This window comes from Ostrinia nubilalis, chromosome 26 (assembly GCF_963855985.1).
Source record: "Ostrinia nubilalis chromosome 26, ilOstNubi1.1, whole genome shotgun sequence".
NCBI classification, from domain to species: Eukaryota; Metazoa; Arthropoda; class Insecta; order Lepidoptera; family Crambidae; genus Ostrinia; species Ostrinia nubilalis.
In genome coordinates this window covers 3,149,097-3,175,977 of record NC_087113.1, presented here as the reverse complement: position 1 = coordinate 3,175,977, position 26,881 = coordinate 3,149,097, and the positions used below count along the sequence as shown (strand labels likewise).

The following is a 26,881-nucleotide window of genomic DNA, read 5'->3' as shown; positions in this document are numbered from 1 at the left end:
GTATTATATTATTATTTACGAGGTTTAGTCCTCATGCCCATAATCAATCATACGATATTAATCTCGCTCGACTAGACATTATTTTGTTATGAATAACTAACACAGGTTATACTAAGTCAATAAAGTTTTAAGTTATACTCATTCACTTACATTTAGTTGTAAAATAATAATAAATGGTCGCGTGTTAATTGCAAGTGATTTTTCAAGTCATTGTAGGTGACTAGATACACAATAGATTTTTTATTGTTCGTGGCTCACCGGTGTGCCGCGTGGCGTCCAACGTGTTATTATACAATAACACTGGCCACTCATAAAGTGTGAATAATATACCACGTGAGAAAAAATGGTATAAACATTGGCAATATCAAGAGAGGAACCTGATAAAATCTGTTTTATTGGGATAGAGTACTTTAAAATAGCTATAGGTACTCATGATAATATGGTTAGATATTATTTTTTAAGGCACAGTAATCAACGTAAGAGACACCTAAGTGATAAAATTAGATTCTAATACAGAAACAAATAAGAATAAATTACATTATTCCACAAAGTGGAAAACAAGCTCACAACGTAAGGGTATGGCGGCCTTATTATTACGTTAGTGTGCGCCAACCCTGCGTAGTTTATGCATGAGATAGCCTCCGTTTCAGCGTAAACAGTGTCCTATGGTATACCTTAATAGACGTAGGTATAATGTGAGCTTATTTACAGGAAAGTTCTCCTTAGGTTGGGAATAAATAAGGGTCAATATCCCATAAAGGATATTAAAAATACCTTGGCTGATCAAACAACTTTAGGGTTGATAACTGTAGGCATTATTTTTTATTAGTTAAACAATGTTATAGAGATAGGTTATTGATAAATTCATCAAATGTTTTTGATTACAGCAGAACTCTGTATCAAAAAAACGATTATAGAAAATGTTTAAACAAATATGATTCCAAATAGAATAATAATAATATGCTGATGAATCCACCAGCTGAATGTGGCACACATAATATAAAACATTGCAACTTTACACAAAAACACACAGATTGCAAATAAGGCGGAAAGCAATTGCATAAATTCCCCAAATATGTATTTCATCGTTCACAGAAATAATTTGATAATGTGTCATTGCATTCAAATTATGAATAAAAGATATCTAGGTAACTTGTTGTACTATGTTTTGGGTAAGGTTTTACTAAACTATCCTTTTTAAAATCTTACTGTGAACAGTGAAATACTGTGATATTGAATGTTAAAATCAACGAGTATTCAACAAAACATGAATACAAAATTTTCTCTACACAAACACCAGTAACACATTATAATGTGTTGGATATTTTTAAATGTAGATGACACATTGCACATCTGTTTTTGAATAATGTATTGATATGCTATGTAGTTCTGCAAAACATTCAATATTGTATTTTCACCTAGTTTCTTGAACATTTTAATTATTACTAATAATAAATTTTGCATTGTATTTAGGTGTGAGTTTCATAAACATAACACTTTTGAAATATAGGTAATATATTATGAGTAATTGACAAGTAAGATAAAAAATTACACCAGCCATAATCGGTTGGATGTGAAATACCTAATATTCAATCTAATATGTACTTCAGTAACTACTATAAAGCAGGAAAGACTGAATTACTTGCAGTAGGTAGGAGAAAAACGATTAACAATTCCATAATATTTAACTGAATCAATAAAATATGTTACTTATGTACACAAAAATGTGCATTGAAAAGACACATATATTTAATATATTTTGGTACATTTCATTCAATAGAAGGCAACAGAATTGATAGGTGCCTACTAGGAGAAACTACAGCACTAATGTTTGTGTTCTTGGAACTTATAAATAAGTACCAATAAGTGCCATTGTTATAAAGAAAATTGATTCTATTACCTTAATTAAGACAGTAATTAGGTATTGAAATGTCTACTTTAAATATCTAATTACTTTAGATTATGACAAAATTAAATTATTTAAGTTCTTACAGCATTCAGTGGACAATACTTGCAATTTTTTAATTGCCTGTAGTTTTTTTTTGCTAAATATCTTTGTTTGTTTCATTCACTAATTGGATTCATATAAGTATTGCATTTAAAGTAATTACAACACAATTGTTGTTAAAGTATTGAGTGCTGTAATAATCAAGTGAAATAATTGACTTAGTTACGTAAATAATATTATGTCTAAAACAATTTTAAACGTCTTTAACAAGCGCAAATGATCTTGTTACCCTGAAAATATGCTATGAAATAGATCATACTAAACAGAGTGTTCTTAGCTGGCTAAGACGAACTGACATGGTACACTGACCATACTTTCTAGCCTCAGATCTAGGTGTGTTGCTCAATTATTTTCCTCATATTGATGAAAGACTGCGTAGAACAGTAATGAAACTTTAATCACTCTGGCTTAGGTTGGTTTTTCACATTTTGAATTCAATATTCAGCTGTGTAACTTTTCCACTTAGGTAAATATTAAAATTTAGCATCAAAGTAAACAATAATAAATGAATGAAAGAATTATCATAAGGTTACTTCATTACACATCCAAAATGTTTCATGAAAATCTGTGTTATGGCCTGTGAAACTCACACCAACATAGTAAACATAGAATCTGTGCTAGCAAAAGTTGACTCACCGAAAACAGGGGCCTCTCCCTGGCCGGGGCCGACGCTGCCGTGGTCGTGGGGGGCGCCGGCGTCGGACTCGTCACATGGTCCGCCGGGAGCGACTCCGGGACAGTCTGCAGCGTTGGTCGCATCGTAGTCGACATCTTTGCAAGTTCACCAGGTCAAACACTTTACAAACACCTAGCCCGCCGTCACCTCTCGCATCCTCCGCGGGGTCCCCTCGCCCAACCGCCCCCGACCCTCACCAGCACGGATACACAGCACCAAGGAACGACCAACAACGCCCATCTAACCGCATTTTCCACCAGAAAAATACATCGCGAAACTCTACAGCTACAGCCCGAATTATACGATTTATAAACTAATAACACTTTCACGATATGCTAACGATCGTCGAGATGGAAAACGGAAATAGACTTTAATATAGACACGCAAAAAACTATTAGAAAGCTTACGGTGTCTTCTCCTGTCACATAAACACTAAGCAGGAATTCGGCGTATCAGCCCTTTATCACTACGCCACACGATTTATATAACGCGACCGGCTAGTTTAAACTATTATAAATCATACGGCTACGAAATAGTGGGCCATTTAATAGTAAAATTATTTCAGATATTCACATAACTCCGATAAAAGTCCTCACATTCTTGAATTCACTCTCAAGATGGCGGATTTTACCAACTCCTCGTAAATGGGCACAAGGCTGACACGAAAACATCAACCGGCTCTCTATCAATCCCTTTCTTTTCGTATCACATAAAACGAGATAGTGATATGTGAACAATATCAACGGAGTTTTGTGATACGACGAGGATACGTCACTGAAAAAAACTGCCAGTGGACATGCGCAAAAATAACGAATGCTATGAACGCACCCATCATGCGTTCAAGTATTTTTTTCTAAAGTTTATAATTTATTATACAAAGTGTGTGAAATAGTATTTTTTTAAAGTTTTAAACGTTTATAGCCCGACCAGGAACATAAAAACCCTCGCCATATTGCGGAAAACTAATGGTACTAATTTATTTTAATGGCAACCACAGATATGGATTAGAGATGGCAACAGTAACTGAAAACTTCATTGACATGTCACCTTGCATGTCAGTCTATTGCTGTCAAAGTGTAAACAAACTTTATTTTAAATGTGCGCAATTGATTTTGTGAATTAAATTGCTGAAATCTTTTTATAGTCGTGAAAGAAAAGTGGTTTACAATGTGTTAAAGTATTTGTCGAAGAGAAATACTAAGGGTTCGGACAATATTTTCATTGAATAAGGTTTCCGACAAAGGTTGTCAAATTGACTGACATGTTTATCGTATAGTACAGTCCACTATGAAAATTAGTTGTGGTTTGTTTCAACTACCTATTTTAAAAATAAATGACACTTTCTAAGTGTTGAATTTTATGGAATTGGGAAAGAAGTACCGAGTTTGAAGCGTTCATGAGCAGACATTGCAGTTGAATATTCAAGTTCTGAATTTGATTATTGATGAATAATAAAATAAATCCTACTAACTCGATTGATGGTTTCATTTAATTTATTTAAACCAGGTTACCTATAATAATATTTTTTCGTTAATTTATGAAAATATCAAATTAGCCCGTAATCCTGAATCGTGATACATAAAGTTAGCCTATTAATTTAACACAGGTACGACTGTACTCAGTGTTGCACTATCAAATGCAATTGACGCGCCTCTATTCCAGGGTTTTTATGTTCCTGGTCAGGCTATACATAAAATACTAATAAAATAAGGCTTCGCCCGCGAAATGTAGTTTGTCACAGATCGTCACAAATTATAGGCATATATAGCCTATAAGTTATTCTGGGGTTTAAACAACAATACTGTAAAGTTTCATCAAAATCCGTTCAGTAGTTTTTACGTGAAAGAGTAACAAACAAACATCACAAACATCCAGACATCCAAACTTTTGCATTTGTAATATTAGTAGGATATTAGTAAGAAGTAGGATAATGCAAGTTTTTTGTAAATCAACACGGTCTAGCAGTTGTCTTGTAACAACAAGTACAAACTGCTAGCTAGACCGTGCTAGAATAGAACTCTTGTTGTTTTAAGGTAACTTTAGACAAACTTCGTCTCACAAACTCACAAGTGTTTCAGAGTTGTACAATAATGAAGCATCGCGTTTTCGCAACAATAAAATTAGATGAAAAGAACAAAAAGCGTACCTGAATAAAATAAAGATCAATCAAAATGCGATCAAAACGTCACCTTCTGGGGTTTTGTAACACTAAATAGTATTTTTTAACTCATTTAGAGTAGCAACATAGAAGTATGATTTTTGGCAATGGCAAGTTAGGCGCGCAAGCGCCATATTGTAGAAAATGGCTGCCTTGTTGTTGGCGACTGTTGGGTGCTTGTTTGCAAATTAATGTTTATTTCTTTCCTTTATTATGAGTTGAATTAGTTGTTTGTGCTATTTATCGTGAGATGTAATATACGACTACTTCCTTTGGTAAGTAGTGTTTTGATTCTATCTATTTTATGTATTTACTGTAGTGCAGTCGTAGATGTAACTGCTGAATTAAAAAGCAACGTGAGCTTTCCTTGGCCATAAAGTTTCCTGTGTTTTCATAATAATCAGGTTAGATATCGACTATTTCTAAGTATACATCTTTCATCAAAAGGATTTACAAGATCAATAATATGCAATTCACTTATTTACCTACGTTGTGACCTTACAAATCGTCACACGGGGAGTAACAAAAGATTTCAACTATGGTTTCATTGTTACTGCAATTTTCTCGATGTTTTGAAGTTTTCATCTCTGTGTAGCTCAGCCAAGGTTTAAATCGAATTGATGGAGGGTGAAATAGTTAATTTACTGTGCAGCTGGGATGTTGTGTCTTCGGGAAGTCGATTCGTTTGTATTCGTGGTAATAAAATAAAAAAGTAGGTTGAATGAACCATGAATCTATCCGAATAACTGCTTTCTACGTTGCTAATGTTTGAGTTGTATCTTAATAATAACCCACTTAAGCCAAAACACTATCGTTAATTCCATTAAGTCTTCGTAACTACAATGGCGTAATAAATACCACAATAATTAGGGGTTCACTAATGACAGTTAGTCATGAAGGATTACTAAGATGATTTGCATACTTAAAATCCATTAATGTTACGCATTTGGTCATTAGAAATGTACTTGTCAATGATCACTTTACTATTAATTAACTACCCCTTTGAGTGTTCTATCATAAGCTAAGCACCATTTGTGCTAAAGCTCAAGCCCTATTTAGGTATTTGGTTGAAGCAGTAGCAGTTAGTTTTCTTCCAGCTTTGGTTGAGATTATTTGTATCAGATGTTGTGTGTGTGTTTATAAATAAAGTGCAAATAGGCTCTTCATTGTGACTTTTGAGAGAGATCCCAGTTAAATATGATTTCTGGTAAGTTTAGTTTCTAAAGATTGTTAACAGTGTTGTCTTTTGGAACTTTTGATAATTCACTAGGTACCTACCTACATATTTTTAATTTTAAGTAAATTTATTTGCTAAAATAAAATATTACAACTACATAATAATATTTAAAGAAACTACTTAATTAACTAAACTAAACCTAATTTAAAAATAATAAACTAAAATACAAGTCTTTAAATAGTAATAAAATCACAAACATTCATTGACTTTCAAATTTGAACATGATGATACAAAATCAATATGATTTGATTGGTGTAACTTTTTTCTAACTTTAATTTATCTAACTTCAAAGTAAAAAGTATATAAAATAATTGAAAGCATCAAACCTAAGTGAATTTTAATTTGTACAAAAAAATATATTTTTGTCTGTGCTCCATACAATAATGCCTCTAATTAAAATCTTTCAATACAAAAATCTATTTAGAATCTAAATAGAATTCATCAAATTGTATCAAACACTGAATCCAAATTGTATTAAATGTTCAAATTATTAACTACATACTACAATCAATTCTTAGACCAAAAGTAAAACTTAGTCAACAGCATGTGGTGTTTTCTTTATCAGCACCTATTGTTATTGAATTACCTCTTTATTGTTATCACTTACCCCTTCCAGTGTTCTACCTTAAGTACCATTTGTAAAGCTCAAGCCCTAAGTATTTGGTTGAAGCAGCAGTTAGTTTGCTCCCAGCTTTGGTTGGGGTGACACTGTTCTAAGCACAGCTGAAAGGCTCTGTGTCTGTGAGATAGGTGTTATGTTAGTGTTTATAAATAAAGTGCTCTTCATTGTGACCCTTGAGAGATCCTAAGTTCAATATGATTTCTGGTAAGTGTAGTTTATAAAATTGTTGTTAAGCTTCCAAGAAAAATTGATTGAAAATAATTGCAAACAACATACCTACTTATTTTAAAGTAAATTTTAAATTCTTCAAAAGTAGCTCTCTTTTTGATGCATAAAATAATGTGAAAATCTTTCAATTACAAAATCTGTTTAGATTCTAAATAGAATTCAAAACATTAGAATATCCTACTAAATTATTTCAAACAAAACAAAACCAAATTTAATTGAACATATTTGTTGCTTCTACTCATGTTAATTCAGGTGATTTTTTAATAACAAAAATTACAAGATTACCTACTTATGATATTTAACTACCTACATACAATCAATTCTTAGACCAAAAGTAAAACTTAGTCAACAGCATGTGGTGTTTTCGTTATCAGCACCTATTGTTATTGAATGACCACTGTTGTTATCACTTACCCCTTCCAGTGTTCTACCTTAAGTACCATTTGTAAAGCTCAAGCCCTAAGTATTTGGTTGAAGGAGCAGTCAGTTTGCTTCCAGCTTTGGTTGGGGTGACACTGTTCTAAGCACAGCTGAAAGGCTCTGTGAGATAGGTGCTGTGTTAGTGTTTATAAATAAAGTGCTCTTCATTGTGACCCTTGAGAGATCCTCAGTTAAACATGATTTCAGGTAAGTGTAGTTTATAAAATTCTTGTTAAGCTCCCAAGTAAAAAGTGATTGAAAATAATTGCAAACAACATACCTACTTATTTTAAAGTAAATTTTAAATTCTACAAAAATAGCTCTCTTTTTGATGCATAAAATAATGTAAAAATCTTTCAATTAAAAAATCTATTTAGAATCTAAATAGAATTTAAAATATTAAAATCCTACCTACTACCCAATTGTATCAACCACTTAATCCAAATTGTATTGAACACATTTATTTTGTTGATTCTACAGATCTTAATTCTGAATTTTTGATAAAAAAAACAAGATTTCTTATAAAAGCCTACTACAGTCAATTCACAGACCAAAAGTTAATATTAGTCAACAGCATGTGGTGTTTTCTTTATCAGCACCTATTGTTATTGAATGACCACTATTGTTATCACTTACCCCTTCCAGTGTTCTGCCTTAAGTACCATTTGTAAAGCTCAAGCCCTAAGTATTAGGTTGAAGGAGCAGTCAGTTTGCTTCCAGCTTTGGTTGGGATAACACTGTTCTAAGCACAGGTGAAGGGCTCTGTGTAAAGTGATTATTTTGCATAGGTGTTGTGTGAGTGTTCATAAGTAAAGTGCAAGTAGGCTCTTCATTGTGACCCTTGAGAGATCCTCAATTCAATATGATTTCTGGTAAGTGTACTAATTTGAGAATAAAGATTTTGAGACTTTGGTATTTTCTAATTGGTCTTTTTAGAAGTGTAAAACATTAATTGACTTTCAAATCTTAGCATGATGATATACCAATATGATTTGTCTAACTTTAATCAAGTTGAGCCAAAAAGTGCTTAAAAATAATTTAAAATCATTAAACTTATTGTAAATTTTAAATTGTGCAAAAATACAGTTCTGTCTGTTTTCCATAAAATAATGAAAATCTTTCAAATTCAAGTCTAGATTAGATTATCTTACCTATTAGATTCTAACAAACCTAAACTCATAAACACTTTGTTTATTCTAATTTGTTGATTCCACTAAACCTAAAGTATTTTAGATAAGTGATTTTTTTATAAAACATTTAACAAGATTGCTTATTTATTGTCTTATTATTTTAAAAAATCTCAGACCAAACAAAAGTAAAACTTTCTCAAATACCTCTTTTTATGACATGTGTTAATTTTACCTTTTTTATCCTTATCAGCTGTGGTTATTGTTATTTAAAAAGCCCACAAGGTGTCCCTTTTGTTAAATAAAGCCTTTTGTAAACTATAGATAAAACTAGTGAATGTAGGAAACTGAACGTGGTATTCTAGGAGAAAGTTTTAAATAAGTTTTAAAAGATAAGAATACTTATGTTTATCTTTATCTTGATATTTAAAACCTGACTCAAGAAAATCTAAAATGACAAAAATGTTTTAGAATTATTTCTTGTTCTATAACAATACAGTTATTAGCATCATAGATACTTCAAGGTTAGTTGATCATTATATTTTACATTTGAAATGTCATCCTTACAGTACAAAATACATTGCTTAGGATATGATAAAACATATGATAAAAATCTTGTCCAACTAAAGTTAAGTTCAGTGTCTTACATTATTTCACTGTATTCAAAAATAGGTTTCTAAAAATATGTAACTGATAAAAAGTTTGGTGGCAATATTCCACTTTATTTCTTTTAAAAATTGCGAGTCTGTTAGCGCGGGTACAGCGAACAACGTGACTTGCCGAAAGTTCGTCCCTTCACGTTCTTGTACACGTTGTGTAGGGATGGCAACAGCAAAAGCTGAGGGTTTGATTTATAGTTTAACTGAAATTCTGCGGGAAAAAGCTTTTTATGATGAAATAATTTCATGATAAAACGTTTGATCTGTGGGAGGACAAGCGTCGCAACTCGTAACTTGCATTCGCTTGTTCCTGCACACGTTTGCGATATCGGGTTATGTAATTGGTTCTAATAATCTATATTGGCAAATACTACTTTGTATAAAGCTTCTATCTAGGTGATAAAGCAATAATTTTAAAAAGTTACAAAGCTTATTCTTATCAGATAGCAGTCCACTGCTAGACCTCAAGTCTCCCAAAGAACGCTCTTGAAGGGAAAATAGCTCGTTCTCCTGCATTTTTCATTCTGCTACTGACAGCTTCATTTTGGTACTTAGTAGATACTTAAAAGAGTAATAAACCCGTAACATTGAGATGTTTTATTTGTCGCCTCTTACGACAATACGATATCCACTAATATCCAATAGTTCGGGTGGTTCTAATCTGCCGGAACTACTCGACTACGTCTTCTTCTTCTTGCTTCTGCATTTATTTATTTATTTGATCACCAACAAGGTGACAGTGTAGCATTTACAAGAAAAACTTAGAAATACGACACTTGTTAAATGCAAACTTAATTAGAGGTGAAAAAAAGATGCATTATGATTATAGCACCAGCAGTTAGGGGTAAGAACTAACAAAAATTATAATGGTGTAATGAAGACTTTTATAATAAGGAAAAAAATATCAACATTAACATTATTTGACTTAAGACTAGGAGTTGTATTGATTGGACATTCTATTCAAAGGGGAAAACAGCAAACAGGTTGTATCGGGATATCCTAGGCATATTTAAATTCACTTTTGAAAGCATTGAAGACTAAATAACCTTCCACCATTACAAATTGACACTTAGTACGCAATAAAGATTTGATTTGAATTTTGATTATGTATTGCTGCAGGTCGTACCCCGCGGTCTAGCTACTTCCCCAGACAGCGCCGAGCCAAAATGTGGCCCGCGTCGCAGTACCACTCGGGCGCCCACCAGCCGGGCAAGCCCAACGAGCACCAGAACCAGCAGAACCTCAAGACGCTGGGCATGACCTCCGCTATCTCTATGGCAGGTTGGTTGAGGGTTTTATTAATTGAGTAATTGTAGGTATTTGTACGTTAGCGCCGTAACTAGAGCGGTTCCCACAGGCACAAAGCGCAACTGTTTGGACAGGCTGATTGAAGATATAACCGCCCGCGTATAATTGGGTAGTTGACATTATTAACCGGCAGACAGTGGTGACTGAGTTTGTTGCGGCGCTTCTTCTCAGCACTTGCCAAATGTTGGTCTCGAAGCGCTGGTAGGGTAAAAAGATTATGAGACATGTAGAGGCTCCTTAAGAGCAAAATGACGATTTGTAAGAACTATTTATTAGTCTAAACAAATAACGAAATTTTGACTTTGACTTTGAATCATTTCTAAGAAATTACTTTTAAAAACACTGCATTCTAGCTCTGAAAACCGACCTGTCAATTTTCCGTAAAACTTGATTTATAGTAGCTTTAGTATCGATAAAATTCAATTGTACTAGTAGAACTGGTCAAGTCACAGATCTTCTTTTTGCCATACAAAATCCATAGGAGTCGCGTTTGGACAGCTAGAAAGAAGTGGTATCTTGTAATTATTGGTTAATTAATTGTCACAACTACCCAGTTACGAACACTAAACATAGTGTCACGAAATTGAGTAGTAAAAAACTTACACCATATCTTCTTAACAGGTCCAAAGCCGATCGACATCGAGAAGACGAATGAGCTCAAAGAGTCCCTCGTTCCCTTCAACGTGTTTGAGTCAGAAGACGAGATGCACCATCGTATGGAGGTGCTGGGCTCCTTACATCGCCTGGTCCGCCAGTGGATCCGCGATGAGTCGCTCCGCAAGAACATGCCTCCCAACGTGGCGGAAACCGTCGGCGGGAATATATACACCTTCGGATCGTACCGGCTCGGGGTAAGTGGTCCGAAGACTCCTGGTTTAGTCCTTCTTTAGTATGGAGGTGTTGGGTGCCTTGCATCGCCTGGTCCGCCAGTGGATCCGCGATGAATCCCTGCGAACTTCGGATCGTACCGGCTCGGGGTAAGTGACCCAAAGACTCCTTGTATAGTCCTACCTTCGTATGGAGGTGCTGGGCTCCTTGCATCGCCTGGTCCGCCAGTGGATCCGCGATGAGTCGCTCCGCAAGAACATGCCTCCCAACGTGGCGGAAACCGTCGGCGGAAATATATACACCTTCGGCTCGTACCGGCTCGGGGTAAGTGACCCAAAGACTCCTTGTATAGTCCTACCTTCGTATGGAGGTGTTGGGCTCCTTGCATCGCCTGGTCCGCCAATGGATCCGCGATGAATCCCTGCGAACTTTGGATCGTACCGGCTCGGGGTAAGTTGTCCAAAGACTCCTGGTTTAGTCCTCGCATCGTATGGAGGTGCTGGGCTCCTTGCATCGCCTGGTCCGCCAGTGGATCCGCGATGAGTCGCTCCGCAAGAACATGCCTCCCAACGTGGCGGAAACCGTCGGCGGGAATATATACACCTTCGGATCGTACCGGCTCGGGGTAAGTGGTCCAAAGACTCCTTGTATAGTCCTCGCTTCGTATGGAGGTGCTGGGCTCCTTACATCGCCTGGTCCGCCAGTGGATCCGCGATGAATCCCTGCGAACTTTGGATCGTACCGGCTCGGGGTAAGTGGTCCAAAGACTCCTTGTATAGTCCTCCCTTAGTATGGAGGGGCTGGGTTCCTTGCATCGCCTGGTCCGCCAGTGGATCCGCGACGAGTCGCTCCGCAAGAACGTGGCGGAGACCGTCGGCGGGAATATATACACCTTCGGATCGTACCGGCTCGGGGTAAGTGGTCCGAAGACTCCTGGTTTAGTCCTTCTTTAGTATGGAGGTGCTGGGCTCCTTGCATCGCCTGGTCCGCCAGTGGATCCGCGATGAATCCCTGCGAACTTTGGATCGTACCGGCTCGGGGTAAGTGGTCCAAAGACTCCTTGTATAGTCCTCGCATCGTATGGAGGTGCTGGGCTCCTTACATCGCCTGGTCCGCCAGTGGATCCGCGATGAGTCGCTCCGCAAGAACATGCCTCCCAACGTACCGGCTCGGGATAAGTGCAAGACTCCCAGTATAGCAGGGGTGGCCAAACTTTTGACCTGTGAGGTCTACTTATGCTCGAAAATATTTCTTGCGGTCGACTACAACTGCAAGGTACCTACAGTTTAGAAGAGTGAAATAATACATTTTTCATTTTCAATCATCCTGTTCAGTTTAACTCTCGCGGGCTACCAAAATAGTCTTCACGGTCGACCTCTTGGCGATCACTGCAGTATAGTATAGGACAGGCCCTCGACAAGTGTCACTGTATGGAGGTACTCGGCTCCTTGCATCGTCAGGTCCACCAATGGATACCAACAAACTTAAGTGGTCATGTCTAATCGATGTTTTCTGATTAATTTCGTTGCTGATCCAATGACAGTTAATAGAAAAACTTGGCCTTCATTGGCTTTCAATTTTGATGGTGATCATGATGTAGATCCTGGCCACACAGGAGTTACAACGGTGAAAACTCGAGTTAAAAATAGATATTAGTTATTTTATTTATGTTATTTTCGAAGATGACAGTCACACATTAACCTGTATCTGATTTCCATGTCTAAAGTTTTCCTTATAGGTATAACAATAACGACGGATATACTTTATTTTGTCGAGGAAAATTTCTCGATGCTACTCAATAGCATCCATACAAGATCATATTGTTGTGATGACATGTACATACCATACTATCCTTGCCGAACAATCTAATATTACAATATCGCTTTTTAGATTAGACTATGAATGAACATTGTTTTCTGTTTTAATATAATCGACTAGCGGCCGCCCGCGTCTTCATAAGCATTTTACCCCCTTAGGGGTGGAGTTTCGTAAAATTCGGTCTTAGTGAGCACCTTAGTGAGAAAAAGAACCCCCATACAAAATTTGAGACTCCTAGTACTTGTAGTTTCTGAGATTTCGTGATGAGTGAGTCAGTCAGTGACCTTTCGCTTTTATACAATGACTAGCGGCCGCCCGCGACTTCGTACGCGTGGATCCCGTTTTACCTCCTTACTAAGGAGAAAGGATTTTACGAAACTCCACCCCTAAGGACTCCTTAGGGGTGGAGTTTCGTAAAATCCATTCTTAGCGAATGCCTACGTCATAACATCTACCTGCATGCCAAATTTCAGCCCGATCCGTCCAGTGGTTTGGGCTGTGCGTTGATAGATTACTATGTCAGTCACCTTTGAGTTATACATATTTAGACTTATTATCTTGTTATCAATCGATGTCTCACAATCGTCGTTTTATTCGCAGGTTCACCACCGCGGCGCCGATATCGATGCGCTGTGCGTGGCGCCACGCCACATCGACCGCACCGACTACTTCCAGTCCTTCTACGAACTGCTGAAGCAGCAGCCGCAGGTAAGTCCTCTCTAGAGTTCAGTATGTAATTAATTGATGTACGGACTAGCACATCACTGTAGCACCTTATTTCATTGTAATTGGTGCTATTTTGCAACAACATGTCTACAATTTGGGGACGTCCACCCACATGGTGGACCGACGACATCATAAAGGTAGTAGGGAAACGCTGGACGCAGGCCGGTCGATCACCAATCGATCAACATGGAAAGCATTGGGGGAGGCCTATGTTCAGCAGTAAACGTCCTATGCCTGAAATAATGACGATGATGATGTCTACAATTTATTTATAATTTTTATAAATGCAGTTACGTTTTGGAAAGTCCAGGGTCGACGGGAATCTGATTATCGTCATTTCGAATCCTTTCAGCTTTCTTGGGGCCGTTTTTCACCAAAACGGAGACGATGAGAGGAGAAGTGATGTTTTGTGACCTACTAAAAGAAATTAGTTATTTACCTACACGTCTTTCTCCGCTCAGCTTCAGAAGAAACGGTTGAGCAGAGCTCCGCTTAGGTGGGAACTGCTTACTATGCTGCTTTGGTGGAAAGCGGCCTTTATAATCTGCTTCCTGACTTGTCTGTTTCTTTGTAGGTCAAAGACTTGCGAGCGGTGGAAGACGCTTTCGTACCGGTAATCAAAATGAACTTCGACGGCATTGAGATAGATTTGCTTTTCGCGCGACTGGCGCTGAAGGAGATACCTGGTAAGTAAATTAAATATTATACTCAACTCATCAACCGTCTGTGTTTCCTAGTTTTTTAGACTATTGCGGATCTGAAAATAAATGACATTTTAATTGTTTGTCTCTTAGATTCATAAAAAATAGCAACTAAAATTAGGTAAACGGTTAGTCAAAGAAATCGGTAAAAATTGGCATTTTAATTTTGAAATCCAGGTCACGAGCTAACCATTTCCATTTCGGTCACTAGCACACATAAGGGTTAACATTTATTGGCATGATGACAATGAGTTCAGATTATTTTCTTTGAGTAAATTTTATAGGTAAAAAATATTTTTTTAAATGGTTTTGAGGAAAGGAAGAACTCTGAGAGTATATGAACAAAAATATGAAAAAAATCAGCAGTCTATACTAGATAGAGTATAGGCTAACGCCCGTATTCACAAACGATGCTTGCTTATCGAACGCACAGCGTTGAATAAAGCTCTTTGATTGGTTCGTGTATAACCCTGTGCGTCCACGCGCTCTGTGAGACCTCAAGTAATGTTTGTGATTATGGGCGTAAATCCTTCTGGTAAATAGAAGAGGGTCGTGTTCTTGCACTGAAGTTGGTTGGATAAAGATGATGACATTAAAAAGACCACCATTAGGAACCTAATCAATGTTCTCTCCCCAGATTCCTTCGACCTCCGCGACGATATGCTGCTCAAGAATCTGGACCAGAAATGCGTGCGCTCGCTCAACGGATGCCGCGTCACCGATGAGATACTCCGCCTCGTGCCCAACATCAACAACTTCAGGCTGACGCTGCGAGCCATCAAGCTGTGGGCCAAGCGTGAGTGTTATAACGTTACACGTTAACTTATTTTGGTAATCGAAGTAATTTATTCATAATAATATTGATATTTGTATGCATTGTACTTCTTAAGTGTCGAGAGAGTCTCCTGGACCAGAATGTAAGGGACATGCCTAGAAGCTGGGTACACCCATTTCTGGGTGTTATTATAACGTATACAGTATAGAAAACCCTGTCCGACCCAAAAGAAGATAACTCTGGTTTGGTGCTCAAAAATTATAACTTCAAATACAAAAGGACCAAAATTCAATGAGGGCTATCGTTTTAGCGCTCACCAGTTAGCGCCACTGTAGAGTAAGGTCCTGTCACTTGCTAGTAGCGAAGACAGTGGCACCAACTGGTGAGCGCTAAAGTGGTAGGAGGACTATCGCATTTGCACTCATCAAGATAGCGCCATTGTAGAGTAAGGCCCTGTCAATCGCCAGGGATGCCAACTGTTAAGTATAAAAACGATAGCCCTCATTGTGAAAACACATAATATGTCCTTTGAAGTCGATAATAAATTGAATTATGGTAATCAGAATATTTTACATAAGTACAAGTAAAATTTGGCACACTACATGTGGAGAACGTATACGAAAACTTCCACGTGTACAGTCAGCGTCAAATAAAATAGAACATAATTTACTGGCCAAAAAGTTGACAACACAAGCCAAAATTTGACTCTCTACAAGCCTCAAAAGTCGTAATTTTTTATATAATTTCTTGTCCTATCTCCATCAGGCCACGGCATCTACTCCAACACGCTCGGCTACCTCGGCGGCGTGTCGTGGGCCATGCTGGTCGCTCGCACGTGCCAACTATACCCCAACGCGTTACCCGCTACCCTCGTGCACAAGTTCTTCCTGGTCTTCAGCCAGTGGAAGTGGCCGCAGCCGGTGTTGCTGAAGCAACCTGACGCCGTCAACCTCGGCTTCCCCGTGTGGGACCCAAGGGTAAGTCTTCATCATCCATCATCGTCACCAGCTAGGGAAATGGCCGCAGTTGTTGCTGGTAATAAGACGCCGTCAACCCAGACCTTCCTGTGTGGGACCCAAGGGTAAGTACTAGGGCCCGTCATCATTGTCATCGGGCCAAGGCATCTACTCCAACATGCACGGCTAAAGTCCGGTTGCCGAGCCCATATAATTTCGTTCAATGACCCCAAGCGACTGTGCGACGGGCGGCCGCAGTGAGTGTGTGAGCGCGACAGCAATTACGCGCGAATGATAAGGATGGGTAGCTTGGGGTCATTGGACGAAATTTTTTGTGCTCGGCGACCGGACTTTACCTTGGCGGCGTGTCGTGGGCCATGCTGGTGGCTCGCACGTGCCAACTATACCCCAACGCGTTACCCGCTACCCTCGTGCACAAGTTCTTCCTGGTCTTCAGCCAGTGGAAGTGGCCGCAGCCGGTGTTGCTGAAGCAGCCTGACGCCGTCAACCTCGGCTTCCCCGTGTGGGACCCAAGGGTAAGTCTTCAACATCATCGTCACCAGCTAGGGAAATGGCCGCAGTTGTTGCTGGTAATAAGATGCCGTCAACCTCGGTTTCCCCGTGTGGGACCCAAGGGTAAGTAACTACCACCCTCGTCGCTATTATCATCAGGCCAAGGCATCTACTCCAATACCCTCGGCTAAAGTCCGGTCGCCGAGCCGAGAGTCCGGGACCCAAGGGTAGTCATCATCATCCATCATCGTCACCAGCTAGGGAAACTAGGCCGTTGGTGCTACTGAAATAATAAGACGCCGTTAACCTAGGCTTCCCAGTCTGGGACCCTCGGGTAACTTCTCCTTCCACCGCCATCACCTTCAAAATCCGGCTCGAAGGACCAAAAATTAAAAAAAAAAAGCAAGTGAGTGCTGAAAGCTGATCAGCTATCTTATACGCATAGATCTTTTAAACCACGCAACTAATTTTAATGCGGTTTTCATAAATAGTGTGATTCAAAAGGAAGGTTTATATTATGTTTAATACATACAAAGCCCCGGCGGGTTCATCATCATCATCGTCTCGGCTACAACTTCTTGTAGCCGAGACGATGATGATGATGAAGCCACTGCTGAACATGGCAACCCCAAATGATTTCCACATTGTCCGCTTGGTAACAGCCTGCATCCAGCGCTTTCTTTCCTGCTTTATTTACGCGGCGAATTGCTAGTTTCTAATAAAACACGTTTGTTTGTACGCAGGTGAACGTAGCGGACCGCTTCCACCTGATGCCGATCATAACGCCCGCCTACCCGCAACAGAATTCTACCTTCAACGTGTCAGCGTCTACAAGGACCGTCATCATGGAGGAGTTCCGGCTTGGTGAGTACCAGCGTCTTGGAAACAAACTAAGCAGCTTCTCAGCACTGGCCCGTATTAATCTATTAGCCCGTAACAGTGGTAGGGTTGACTAAAAGATAAACATGAGAACATCAAGCTTGGCCACGGGACTATTCCCACCTTTCATTCCCATTGCTGAAACTCCTGTGTAGCCAGGATCAACAGCTTGACTGCTGATGATGAACAATAAAGGTCAAGTCCGTTCTCATTTTAGCGCGAAGATTCCTTTTCTTAGACTCAATCAGTTGGATTGCCATTTAGTGTATCGGGTCATTCAGTTCCCATTGCAGGAACTTAAAAAAAGTCATAAAAGTAATTTACTTTCTGCAAATAGGCTTTTTAGCCTAGGCGCAGACCACCAACTTTTAGTTGGCCGATAGTAGGGCCTGATTTTAATTTGTATGAAGAATCGGCCGATACCAAATCGGTGTAATGCGCGCACTTCCATACATCTCAATACTGATTAACAGCCCGACCCAACTATCGGCCAACTAAAAGTTGGTAGTCTGCGCCTAGGCTTATAAAGTACTTTTACACGTCCCAATATAACTTTAACCCTGCCACTGCTTCGGGACAATAAGTGGACCAATGCTGAAAAGAACTCGGTCCTTTCAGTCACTCTCCAATCAATCAGAGGCAAATGGAGGACTTGGATTATTACTCCCTAAACTATTTTATGCAATAAAGGCTTGACTATCACAATCTAATGTGTCTATCTATAACACCTACTATGTTTTACAATTTGAAACTATAACGCACCGTTTTCCCCAGGGCTGGCCATCACAGACGAGATAATGCTGAACAAGTGCGGCTGGGAGCGCCTGTTCGAAGCGCCCAACTTCTTCTCGCGGTACAAGCACTTCATCGTGCTGCTCGCCGCCGCCGCCTCGTCCGACGACCAGCTGCAGTGGTGCGGACTGATCGAGAGCAAGATCCGACATCTCATCAGTGAGTACATGCAGGCCTTTGTCAGGGTTCCAAATTATCAAGATAATTACGCTTCAAATTCAAATGCAAAAATGTTTATTGCGTGTCACATTACAATTTATAATCATCTGATAATGATCAACAACATGAGATACATTTGTCATATTGTTTCATAAGTCTGATGTTACATTGTTTCAAGTCGAGTTATTCATTGCGAATGTTGCTTTATGTTTAATCGCATAAAGCGTCGTGGAAAATAGAAAAAAAATGTGACGCTAGATAACGAGTGATCGTTGTGGAGGCAAATAGATAGGATTTATAACTATATTTGTTGAATAACGTCCACCAGTAGACGCAAATGCGGAAAAACACGTTCGAAAACTTCGATTACATATCACTTTCACGTTTACGTTAGGTGTGCTCGCTAGCGAGTGCAAAAAATCTTATAAATATTTTAGTTCTTGTAAGTAACCGCTAAGGACGCTGCAGCTGTACAATCTGTCATTCATTTTATGTCCTTTTTACGCTGTCGCTAGCGAGCACACCTAACGTAAACTCATGGTAAGCATACTGTTCATCTCCCCGAGTAACCATCGAAAACAAAACACGCACACGCAAAACAAAAGACAGTCAGTCGCATCGGCACAGTACCGACTGACAGCACTGATGTAAACGAAACAATGCTATTAATGATGACATTGACCAGATATCTCTTTAAATACCTTCGTGAAAACCGTATAAAGTATTTTTCTTTATTGAGGATTGTCTCGAAGTTCCTGGGATCCGATCCTAACTTGGAGACATTGGGATGGGACTGCTACTTGAATAACACTTGCAAATCGGTTCACAATTGACGTGTATAATTTGACTCAAAAATGAAAAAAATGAGACAGTCGAACATATTCTTTTTTATGTCACTTAACCGCTTGAGTCCCAGACGGCATTCATTAATGTCATAACAATTGATTATCTATTGTGTCTAGATTCGCGGGCCTTGAAGGATTAAAATGAGTTTTATGGTCGATTCTAACTCGTGGTCAATATTTACTCGTTCCTCTCTCCACAGCTACGCTGGAGCGCAACCAACACATCACCATCGCGCACGTCAACCCAGAATGCTACACCAGCGTGCCCTTGAACACGAACGACGGACAGCCGATGGCCTTACCACCAGGTGAATACCTCTATAACAGTGTTTTTCAACCTTTTTCATGACACGATCCCTAGATACACTATAACAGTGTTGTTCAACCTTTTTCATGACACGACCCCTAGATAACACTATAAGTACTACAACAGTGTTTTTAAACCTTTTTCATGACACGACCCCTAGATACACTGTAACAGTGTTTCGCAACCTTTTTCATGACACGACCCCTAGATACACTGTAACAGTGTTTCGCAACCTTTTTCATGACACGACCCCTAGATACACTGTAACAGTGTTTCGCAACCTTTTTCATGACACGACCCCTAGATACACCGTAACAGTGTTGTTCAACCTTTTTCATGACACGACCCCTAGATACACTGTAACGGTGTTGTTCAACCTTTTTCATGACACGACCCCTAGATACACTATAACAGTGTTTTTCAACCTTTTTCATGACACGACCCCTAGATACACTATAACAGTGTTTTTCAACCTTTTTCATGACACGACCCCTAGATACACTGTAACAGTGTTTCGCAACCTTTTTCATGACACGACCCCTAGATACACTGTAACAGTGTTTCGCAACCTTTTTCATGACACGACCCCTAGAGACACTGTAACAGTGTTTCGCAACCTTTTTCATGACACGACCCCTAGATACACTGTAACAGTGTTTCGCAACCTTTTTCATGACACGACCCCTAGATACACTGTAACAGTGTTTCGCAACCTTTTTCATGACACGACCCCTAGATACACTGTAACAGTGTTTCGCAACCTTTTTCATGACACGACCCCTAGATACACTGTAACAGTGTTTCGCAACCTTTTTCATGACACGACCCCTAGATACACTGTAACAGTGTTTCGCAACCTTTTTCATGACACGACCCCTAGATACACTGTAACAGTGTTTCGCAACCTTTTTCATGACACGACCCCTAGATACACTGTAACAGTGTTTCGCAACCTTTTTCATGACACGACCCCTAGATACTACCCATTCGCGCTAAGTTTTCCGGTCCGTGGAATGCGCGTCCCCTCCCAACCGCGATTAAACGCAATTAGTTGGTGATTAAACGCAATTAATGTCTTATTTTACGCAAATACACAATTTTTATCAATAATAATAAATAAAAAATATTTTAAATATAGTTTGCTTAGACGCTTTTCTTCGAGTGACGTCATATCGCCAGCGGCAAACATAAAGCGAACGGATAGTACACTCTATAACAGTATTTTTCAACCTTTTTCATGACACGACACCTAGTATGAAAAAATATTTTGAGATCATCCGGTTACCGCTACTGTTTGCTTTTATTTTCATGCATTTTATAATGTTACAAAGATGTTGTAGGGACCGAATACTTCAATCCATACAACATTTATGCATTTGCATTTAGATTTCGGATAAATACTCTATTTAATTTTACTTTTGTTTCATATTTTTGATGCTGTTTTGTGTCGCTAAATAAAATATTTCATTTCATTTTCAAAATATATCTTTATTTATAACTTTACTGTTTTTTTACTAAGGTAGTCTTTTCGACCTCTCGCGACCCCCTCTATACTGACTAAAAACACTACTCTATAATATACAGCATAAGGTTCGATTTCGACCCTCCGGTTACCGCTACATTTGCATTTAGATTTCGGATAAATCTATCTTTATAACTTTACCGTTTTTTTACTAAGGTAGTGTTTTCGACCTCTCGCGACCCCCCTATAGTGACTAAAAACACTGCTCTATAACATACAGCATAAGGTTCGCATTTCATTGTGCGTAACAGCATTGCTAAAGTCCATTTTTGCTCGCAGGCTCGACAGTGTCTACAGATCCTGCTCCGGAGATCAGCAATGATGACAACGTAAGTGGAATCTTGCATTTGTTTTTACATAAAAATAATATATTCTAGTAAATTCAGTCCGTTACGGTTTTCAGCTTGTTCATTTATATCAATTGTTTAGAATAAAAACCAGTTTCTTGCATTTTTATGAGCTTTTGACCCACATTGGATTTCTGTTTTTCAAAATTATGAATTGACAACTTAGGATCCCTATTTAAGTGTAAAATTTGAACATCCTCTATAATCCGGGGCAATAGAAACTTTCAAATAAAACATGAAGTAATGTTGTAGAATAGATATTCAGACTTATGTGGAGCTGAAAAGTCAGAGGATTGAGTTGATATTTATCACAATAATCAAAATTTCCACATCGCACGGTTGGTAGCGCCTCCCTGTTACCTTTATCAGTAATTGGGGAGGCATATATTCAGCAGTGGACGTCCTGTGGCTGAAATGATGATGTTTTTTTATGCAACACAAGGCAAGTATTGACCGCAATCGCACCTATGAGATATTCAACCTTGTCGAATTACCAATAAACAAATTTAAGGTACATATAAAAAATACCCTTATGTCCAAAGGGTACTACAAGGTTCGAGACTATATTGATGACAAGGATGCGTGGTCAGTTCAGTCTGCACATATTTGATGTACTCGAATTTGGTTATTCTTAGCGTTAGATAATTCCCGGCAAATTAGTGATGACTGAGTTTGTTCCGGCGTTTCTTCTCAGCACTTGCCATATGTTTGTCTCGAAGCGCTGGTAGGGCCCAAAAGATAAGGAGACATGTAAAGTGCCCCATAAGGGCTAACTTTTCTTTTTTATTATTTTCTATAATAATTTTGACGTTCATAAATGCCACTTGTGGTCTAAACTGAATAAATACTTTTGATTTTGATTGAGTGAGATGCAGTCTAGGATCCAAATTTTTCTTTGGCAAGAAAAGTCCAGCAACTAACCCATATCTCGTTTCCAGGGCGAGAGGATACCCAACCTCTGTTCCATGTGGTTCATCGGGCTGGTGTTTGAGAAGACCAGCGTGACGGTGGACCTGACCTACGACATCTCGTCGTTCACCAAGGCCGTGCACTACCAGGCCGACCATAACAGCATGTTGCGCGCCGGAATGACCATCGAGGTACGTATTGTATACTCTGGGCTCGTTATAGGGACTGCACCCTTGTTTGATACAGTAATTACCTGTGTGATTCAGTTGTTATTTGCATAATCTGCTGCTGTTTTTCCCGAAGACTATAATCCGGGCCTTTTCAAGGCGAGAGTGAATAGGCACTCACAGGACAGATATGTACCATCCTAGACTGCATCCCACTTAACACCAGGTGCGATTGTAGTCAAATACCTGCCTTTTTATGCATAAAAAAAAATGCAATAGTTCTCTGTGTGATGCAGTTGTTCCCTGCATAATGCAATAGTCCCCTGTGTGGTGCAGTTGTTCCCTGCATAATGCAATAGTCCCCTGTGTGATGCAGACGTCCCCTGCCGATACAGAAGTCCCCTGTCTAATCAGTAGCTAGCGCATTATATGATGCAGAGTGCTGCATGGGAACTGTCCCATACGTATCGGGAGTGATTGAGTCTTATCTCGTACTAGCGGCCGCCCGCGACTTCGTACGCGTGGACCCCGTTTTACCCCTATAGGGGTTGTATTTTAGAAAATCCCGTCTTAGTGAGCACCTACGTTCTAAAAGGAACCCCCATGCAAAATTTGATTCTCCTAGCACTTGCAGTTTTCGATATTTTGTGATGAGTGAAGCGATCTGCATGCGTTGGTGTGGTAGAAGCTTAGACGGTGACCTTGCTTTTATAGATATAGGTCTCGAGTCCCAAAGGCTTAAAAGGCTCTTACGTGACACAATCATATCTAGACATTTACCCAGTAATCTAACGCCATTTTCTCCGCAGGCTCGGCACGTGCGGCGCAAGCAGCTGCCTCAGTATCTGTCCGCGTCGCTTCTTAAGCGCGAGCGCACCGCGTCGGGCACCAAGCGCCGCCTGCCCGACGCGCGCCCCGCTCCCACTAAGAAGCACAAGAGATTGTCTGAGAGCAGCGTGAGTATAGTCAGGCCTGTTCATCTCCGCGAGTTTACATCGAAAACAAAACACGCACGATGGCCCACCTACAGGATACTATTCGACAAGGCCTCACATACGAGCGAACATTGACTCACGCACGCGTATTCTTGTGTATGATGGAAGAAAATAAAGAAAATGGTGTACTAAATACTGTGTAGTATTTAACTGCCTAAATAATAATAAAAACACAGAATGTACTTTTTTAAGTTGCCTCAAGACACTGAGAGGTAAATAAGTAGTTAATATTATTCATGATAATTCATGCTAAATCATGTATTTCCTCCGCCATTTTCCGCAGTTTGGCACCTCACGTCACATCATTTTACCGAAGTCAGCCCTATAGCTTCGGCGCAGTGCCGATCACTGACATTTGTCAACAAAATGGTGCTTGACTCTTGAGACAGGCTAAATTACACCATATTGTTAATGACATTGAGCATACATTTTTTTAAATACCTTCCCGAAGTAAAACTTCTGTACGTAGTACTTATTATTATTCTGTGGTATAGTTCCAAAATACTGCCCCCCTAGACAAAACGCACTTTTTGATCGAATCGAAAATCGAATCCGTCAAAACTCCATACAAAAAAGGGGCTTTTCGACCACTTTTCAACTGGTTTGCGATTATAATTTGCACTTTGTCTAGACCCCCTGAACTGTCCTATGCATGACATTGACAGTGGGGCGCCACCGTCAATACCGGATCGCTGGTTCCGATTTTTGCCATGTTGGAAACCATATAGTTGAACGATGGTAGCGCCCCCGTCATTGAGTTTGGTGGGACAGTTCAGCGTGGGTCATCCATACACTTACTGTTGTCATCAGGGGGCGTAGTGTGAGTTTAGTGGCTTCCAATGTCGACTGCGTAAAAAAGTGGCATTAAACGTATGACGGATTGTACAGCGCGCGAACTTTCAAGAACTAAACTAAATCTTCACATATTTTTTTAACGCTCTCGCTAGTGAAATTGATGTAAACTCCTCTCGCTAGTGAAATTGATGTAAACTCACACTAAGCTCATTTAGGCTTGGTCCAGACACGCGCGATGATAACCGCGTGGTTTCTGGGTGATGTGGTTTCTGGGTGATTCTCATTGGCGAGGCACTGAGGCGGTAACTGTACATCATCATCATCATCTCAGCCTTAGGACGTCCACTGCTGAACATAGGCCTCCCCCAATGCTTTCCATGCTGCCCGGTTGGTAGCGGCCTGCGTCCAGCGCCTTCCTGCTACCTTTATGATGTCGTCGGTCGACCTTGTGGGTGTACGGTTACTGTTTAATATAAATGTACGAGAACTGCCCAACAAACGGTACGATTATCACTGTGTTTGAACCAGGCCGTAGTCTATTGCAGGAGCACTACCCTCTCCAATGTACCAGGCAAAGAGGCTTTGACCTACTCATAAGCTTCTAAAAGCGCTTTTACTTGTACTGTGCTTCAGGACAATAATGTGGGCCAGTAAAGAGGTCCAAGAAACTTCAGTCATTGGCAATCTTTTTTTTTTCAAAGGTTTAACTTTTTTATTTATTTAAACACCCACTTCAGTAGTGTAGCTTTCAATTCGGCATTTGGACTAAGTCCCTTTGGACCACAATAAAATTGTGTAAAGTACGGCCAACTAGCAGCGATACAAAAGGTCGACACGACTGTCGAGTTGACAATATATTGTCTCTTCCCATCTTGTGTATTTGTCGTAATGTCTCGTTCTCCCGCCAAAATATGTCAAAGTCAGACGGGTTCACCCATGACATTGGGTTTGTTTACATTTGGTATCGCTTCTCGTTGGCCGTACTTTAGTAGTATAGGCTTCAAACGGATTCTAATTTATTTCTCCTTCCAGACGGACGAAGTCAGCATCCTGTCCTACAACGAAGACTCAAACTCGTCCAACATGTACGAGGTCAACATCCAGAACGGGACCGCGCCCGCGCACGCCGCCGACAAAGACAAGGAGCCTTCCACGTCCGCTTCGATCGCTTGCACGTAGCACTACGAGCAATGGCGGACGCGCTTCATCTACGGCACCGCCAAGCGGCTGTGAACGCTCGCTGCTCGTGATATGAACTAAAGTGAAGTGATCGTGTTGTACAGTGGACCTTTTGAGGCTGAAAGTGAAATAAGGCCGGTCAAAGCCGAATCGTTATGAACTTTTTTGATTATTTTGGCAATGGATCGCAGGTAGAATGTACTCAATGAAAACCTGCGATTGAAGCAACTTGAATTTGGTCTGCAGTTATGGCTGATTTTGTGCTACGAGCCATTGGTCGACTCTAATCTTACTGTAAATAATGATCAATTGAGATTGGAGTGAGCCTAGCCATATCTTTTTAAAATGACTAGGCGTGGAAGACAAATATTGCCAATTGATTTTTAACCATGATGACTTGAAATAAAACCCCAATTTGTGTGGGTAATGTGCAGTCCGGATAAAGACGGGTGTGCGGATCTCCTATTGTACATAGTGCTAGGAGTCCGTTAGCTAGCCAAGCAATTGTGGACTTTGCGAACGTGTGAGTGACTTGTGTTATTGAACTCTATTGGATGTGATCTTACTTACCGCAGTGCATCGAATTTATTCATTGGTAAGTAAGAGGCGGTAACAGTTTTGATTGTAAGTGAAGCAATGCGACGTCGTGAATTGCCACCATGGCATTGTAGGTTTACCTTTACTTTAAAAATGTCAAATTACCAATGGGAATCCTGGGTGGGTTTCGGGCCAACAGGATGTAGTAATTTTCACAAGTAATTCTATATATTAGCAATATTCTCAATGTTGTTTATTCATCTATTTGTCTTGAAATCATCAATGTAGATGATGGTGGACTTTTTACACTAAAGTTTGTCGAAAAACACTATTTTATGCAGGTTTAGCTTTTAATGAGACAGACTTATAGGTCTACCATCTGGTTCAACAAGAAAATTGGTAAAAATTAATGGGTGTAACATTTACAAAATACACCTATGGGTTGTGTAGATATTTCAACGATAACAAGCATTTTGACCCACTGAAGATAGTTTAGGTCAGATAACCTTCTCTAGGATAATCTACGTCTATAATTTAAATTGTAAGCAATGTCTGACTTTAAATTTTATAAGTAAAAATATATATTTTATTTAAATTCATATTCTCTAGATGTCTCGGGACGACGATCGACATCGTGGCTACGTAAGTTTTGAATGCATTAGAATAGTGGATGCATTTTGATTAAAAT

General features: G+C 39.5%; 1 protein-coding gene across 1 annotated transcript; it reads left to right on the top strand.

The window, feature by feature from the left end:
- Positions 1-4,980: 4,980 nt before the first annotated feature.
- Positions 4,981-26,557, top strand: LOC135084591 (poly(A) polymerase type 3). The gene is made up of 14 exons (XM_063979364.1): positions 4,981-5,117; positions 10,255-10,416; positions 11,065-11,294; positions 13,690-13,797; positions 14,390-14,501; positions 15,154-15,312; positions 16,057-16,268; positions 17,504-17,624; positions 18,414-18,590; positions 19,636-19,743; positions 21,544-21,593; positions 22,550-22,711; positions 23,497-23,643; positions 25,510-26,557. Exons 2-14 carry the CDS (start codon positions 10,302-10,304, stop codon positions 25,654-25,656), a joined length of 1,848 nt encoding a protein of 615 aa, XP_063835434.1. The 5' UTR covers positions 4,981-5,117; positions 10,255-10,301; the 3' UTR covers positions 25,657-26,557.
- The last annotated feature ends 324 nt before the right edge of the window (positions 26,558-26,881 follow it).

Bases quoted from the DNA above. Each gene is read 5' to 3' on its own strand.
- LOC135084591 (XM_063979364.1), top strand. From the start codon at position 10,302: ATGTGGCCCGCGTCGCAGTACCACTCGGGCGCCCACCAGCCGGGCAAG. The intron at 19,744-21,543 runs GTGAATACCTCT...TTTTGCTCGCAG, and splicing joins GCCGATGGCCTTACCACCAG to GCTCGACAGTGTCTACAGAT. The intron at 22,712-23,496 runs GTACGTATTGTA...TTTTCTCCGCAG, and splicing joins GCGCCGGAATGACCATCGAG to GCTCGGCACGTGCGGCGCAA.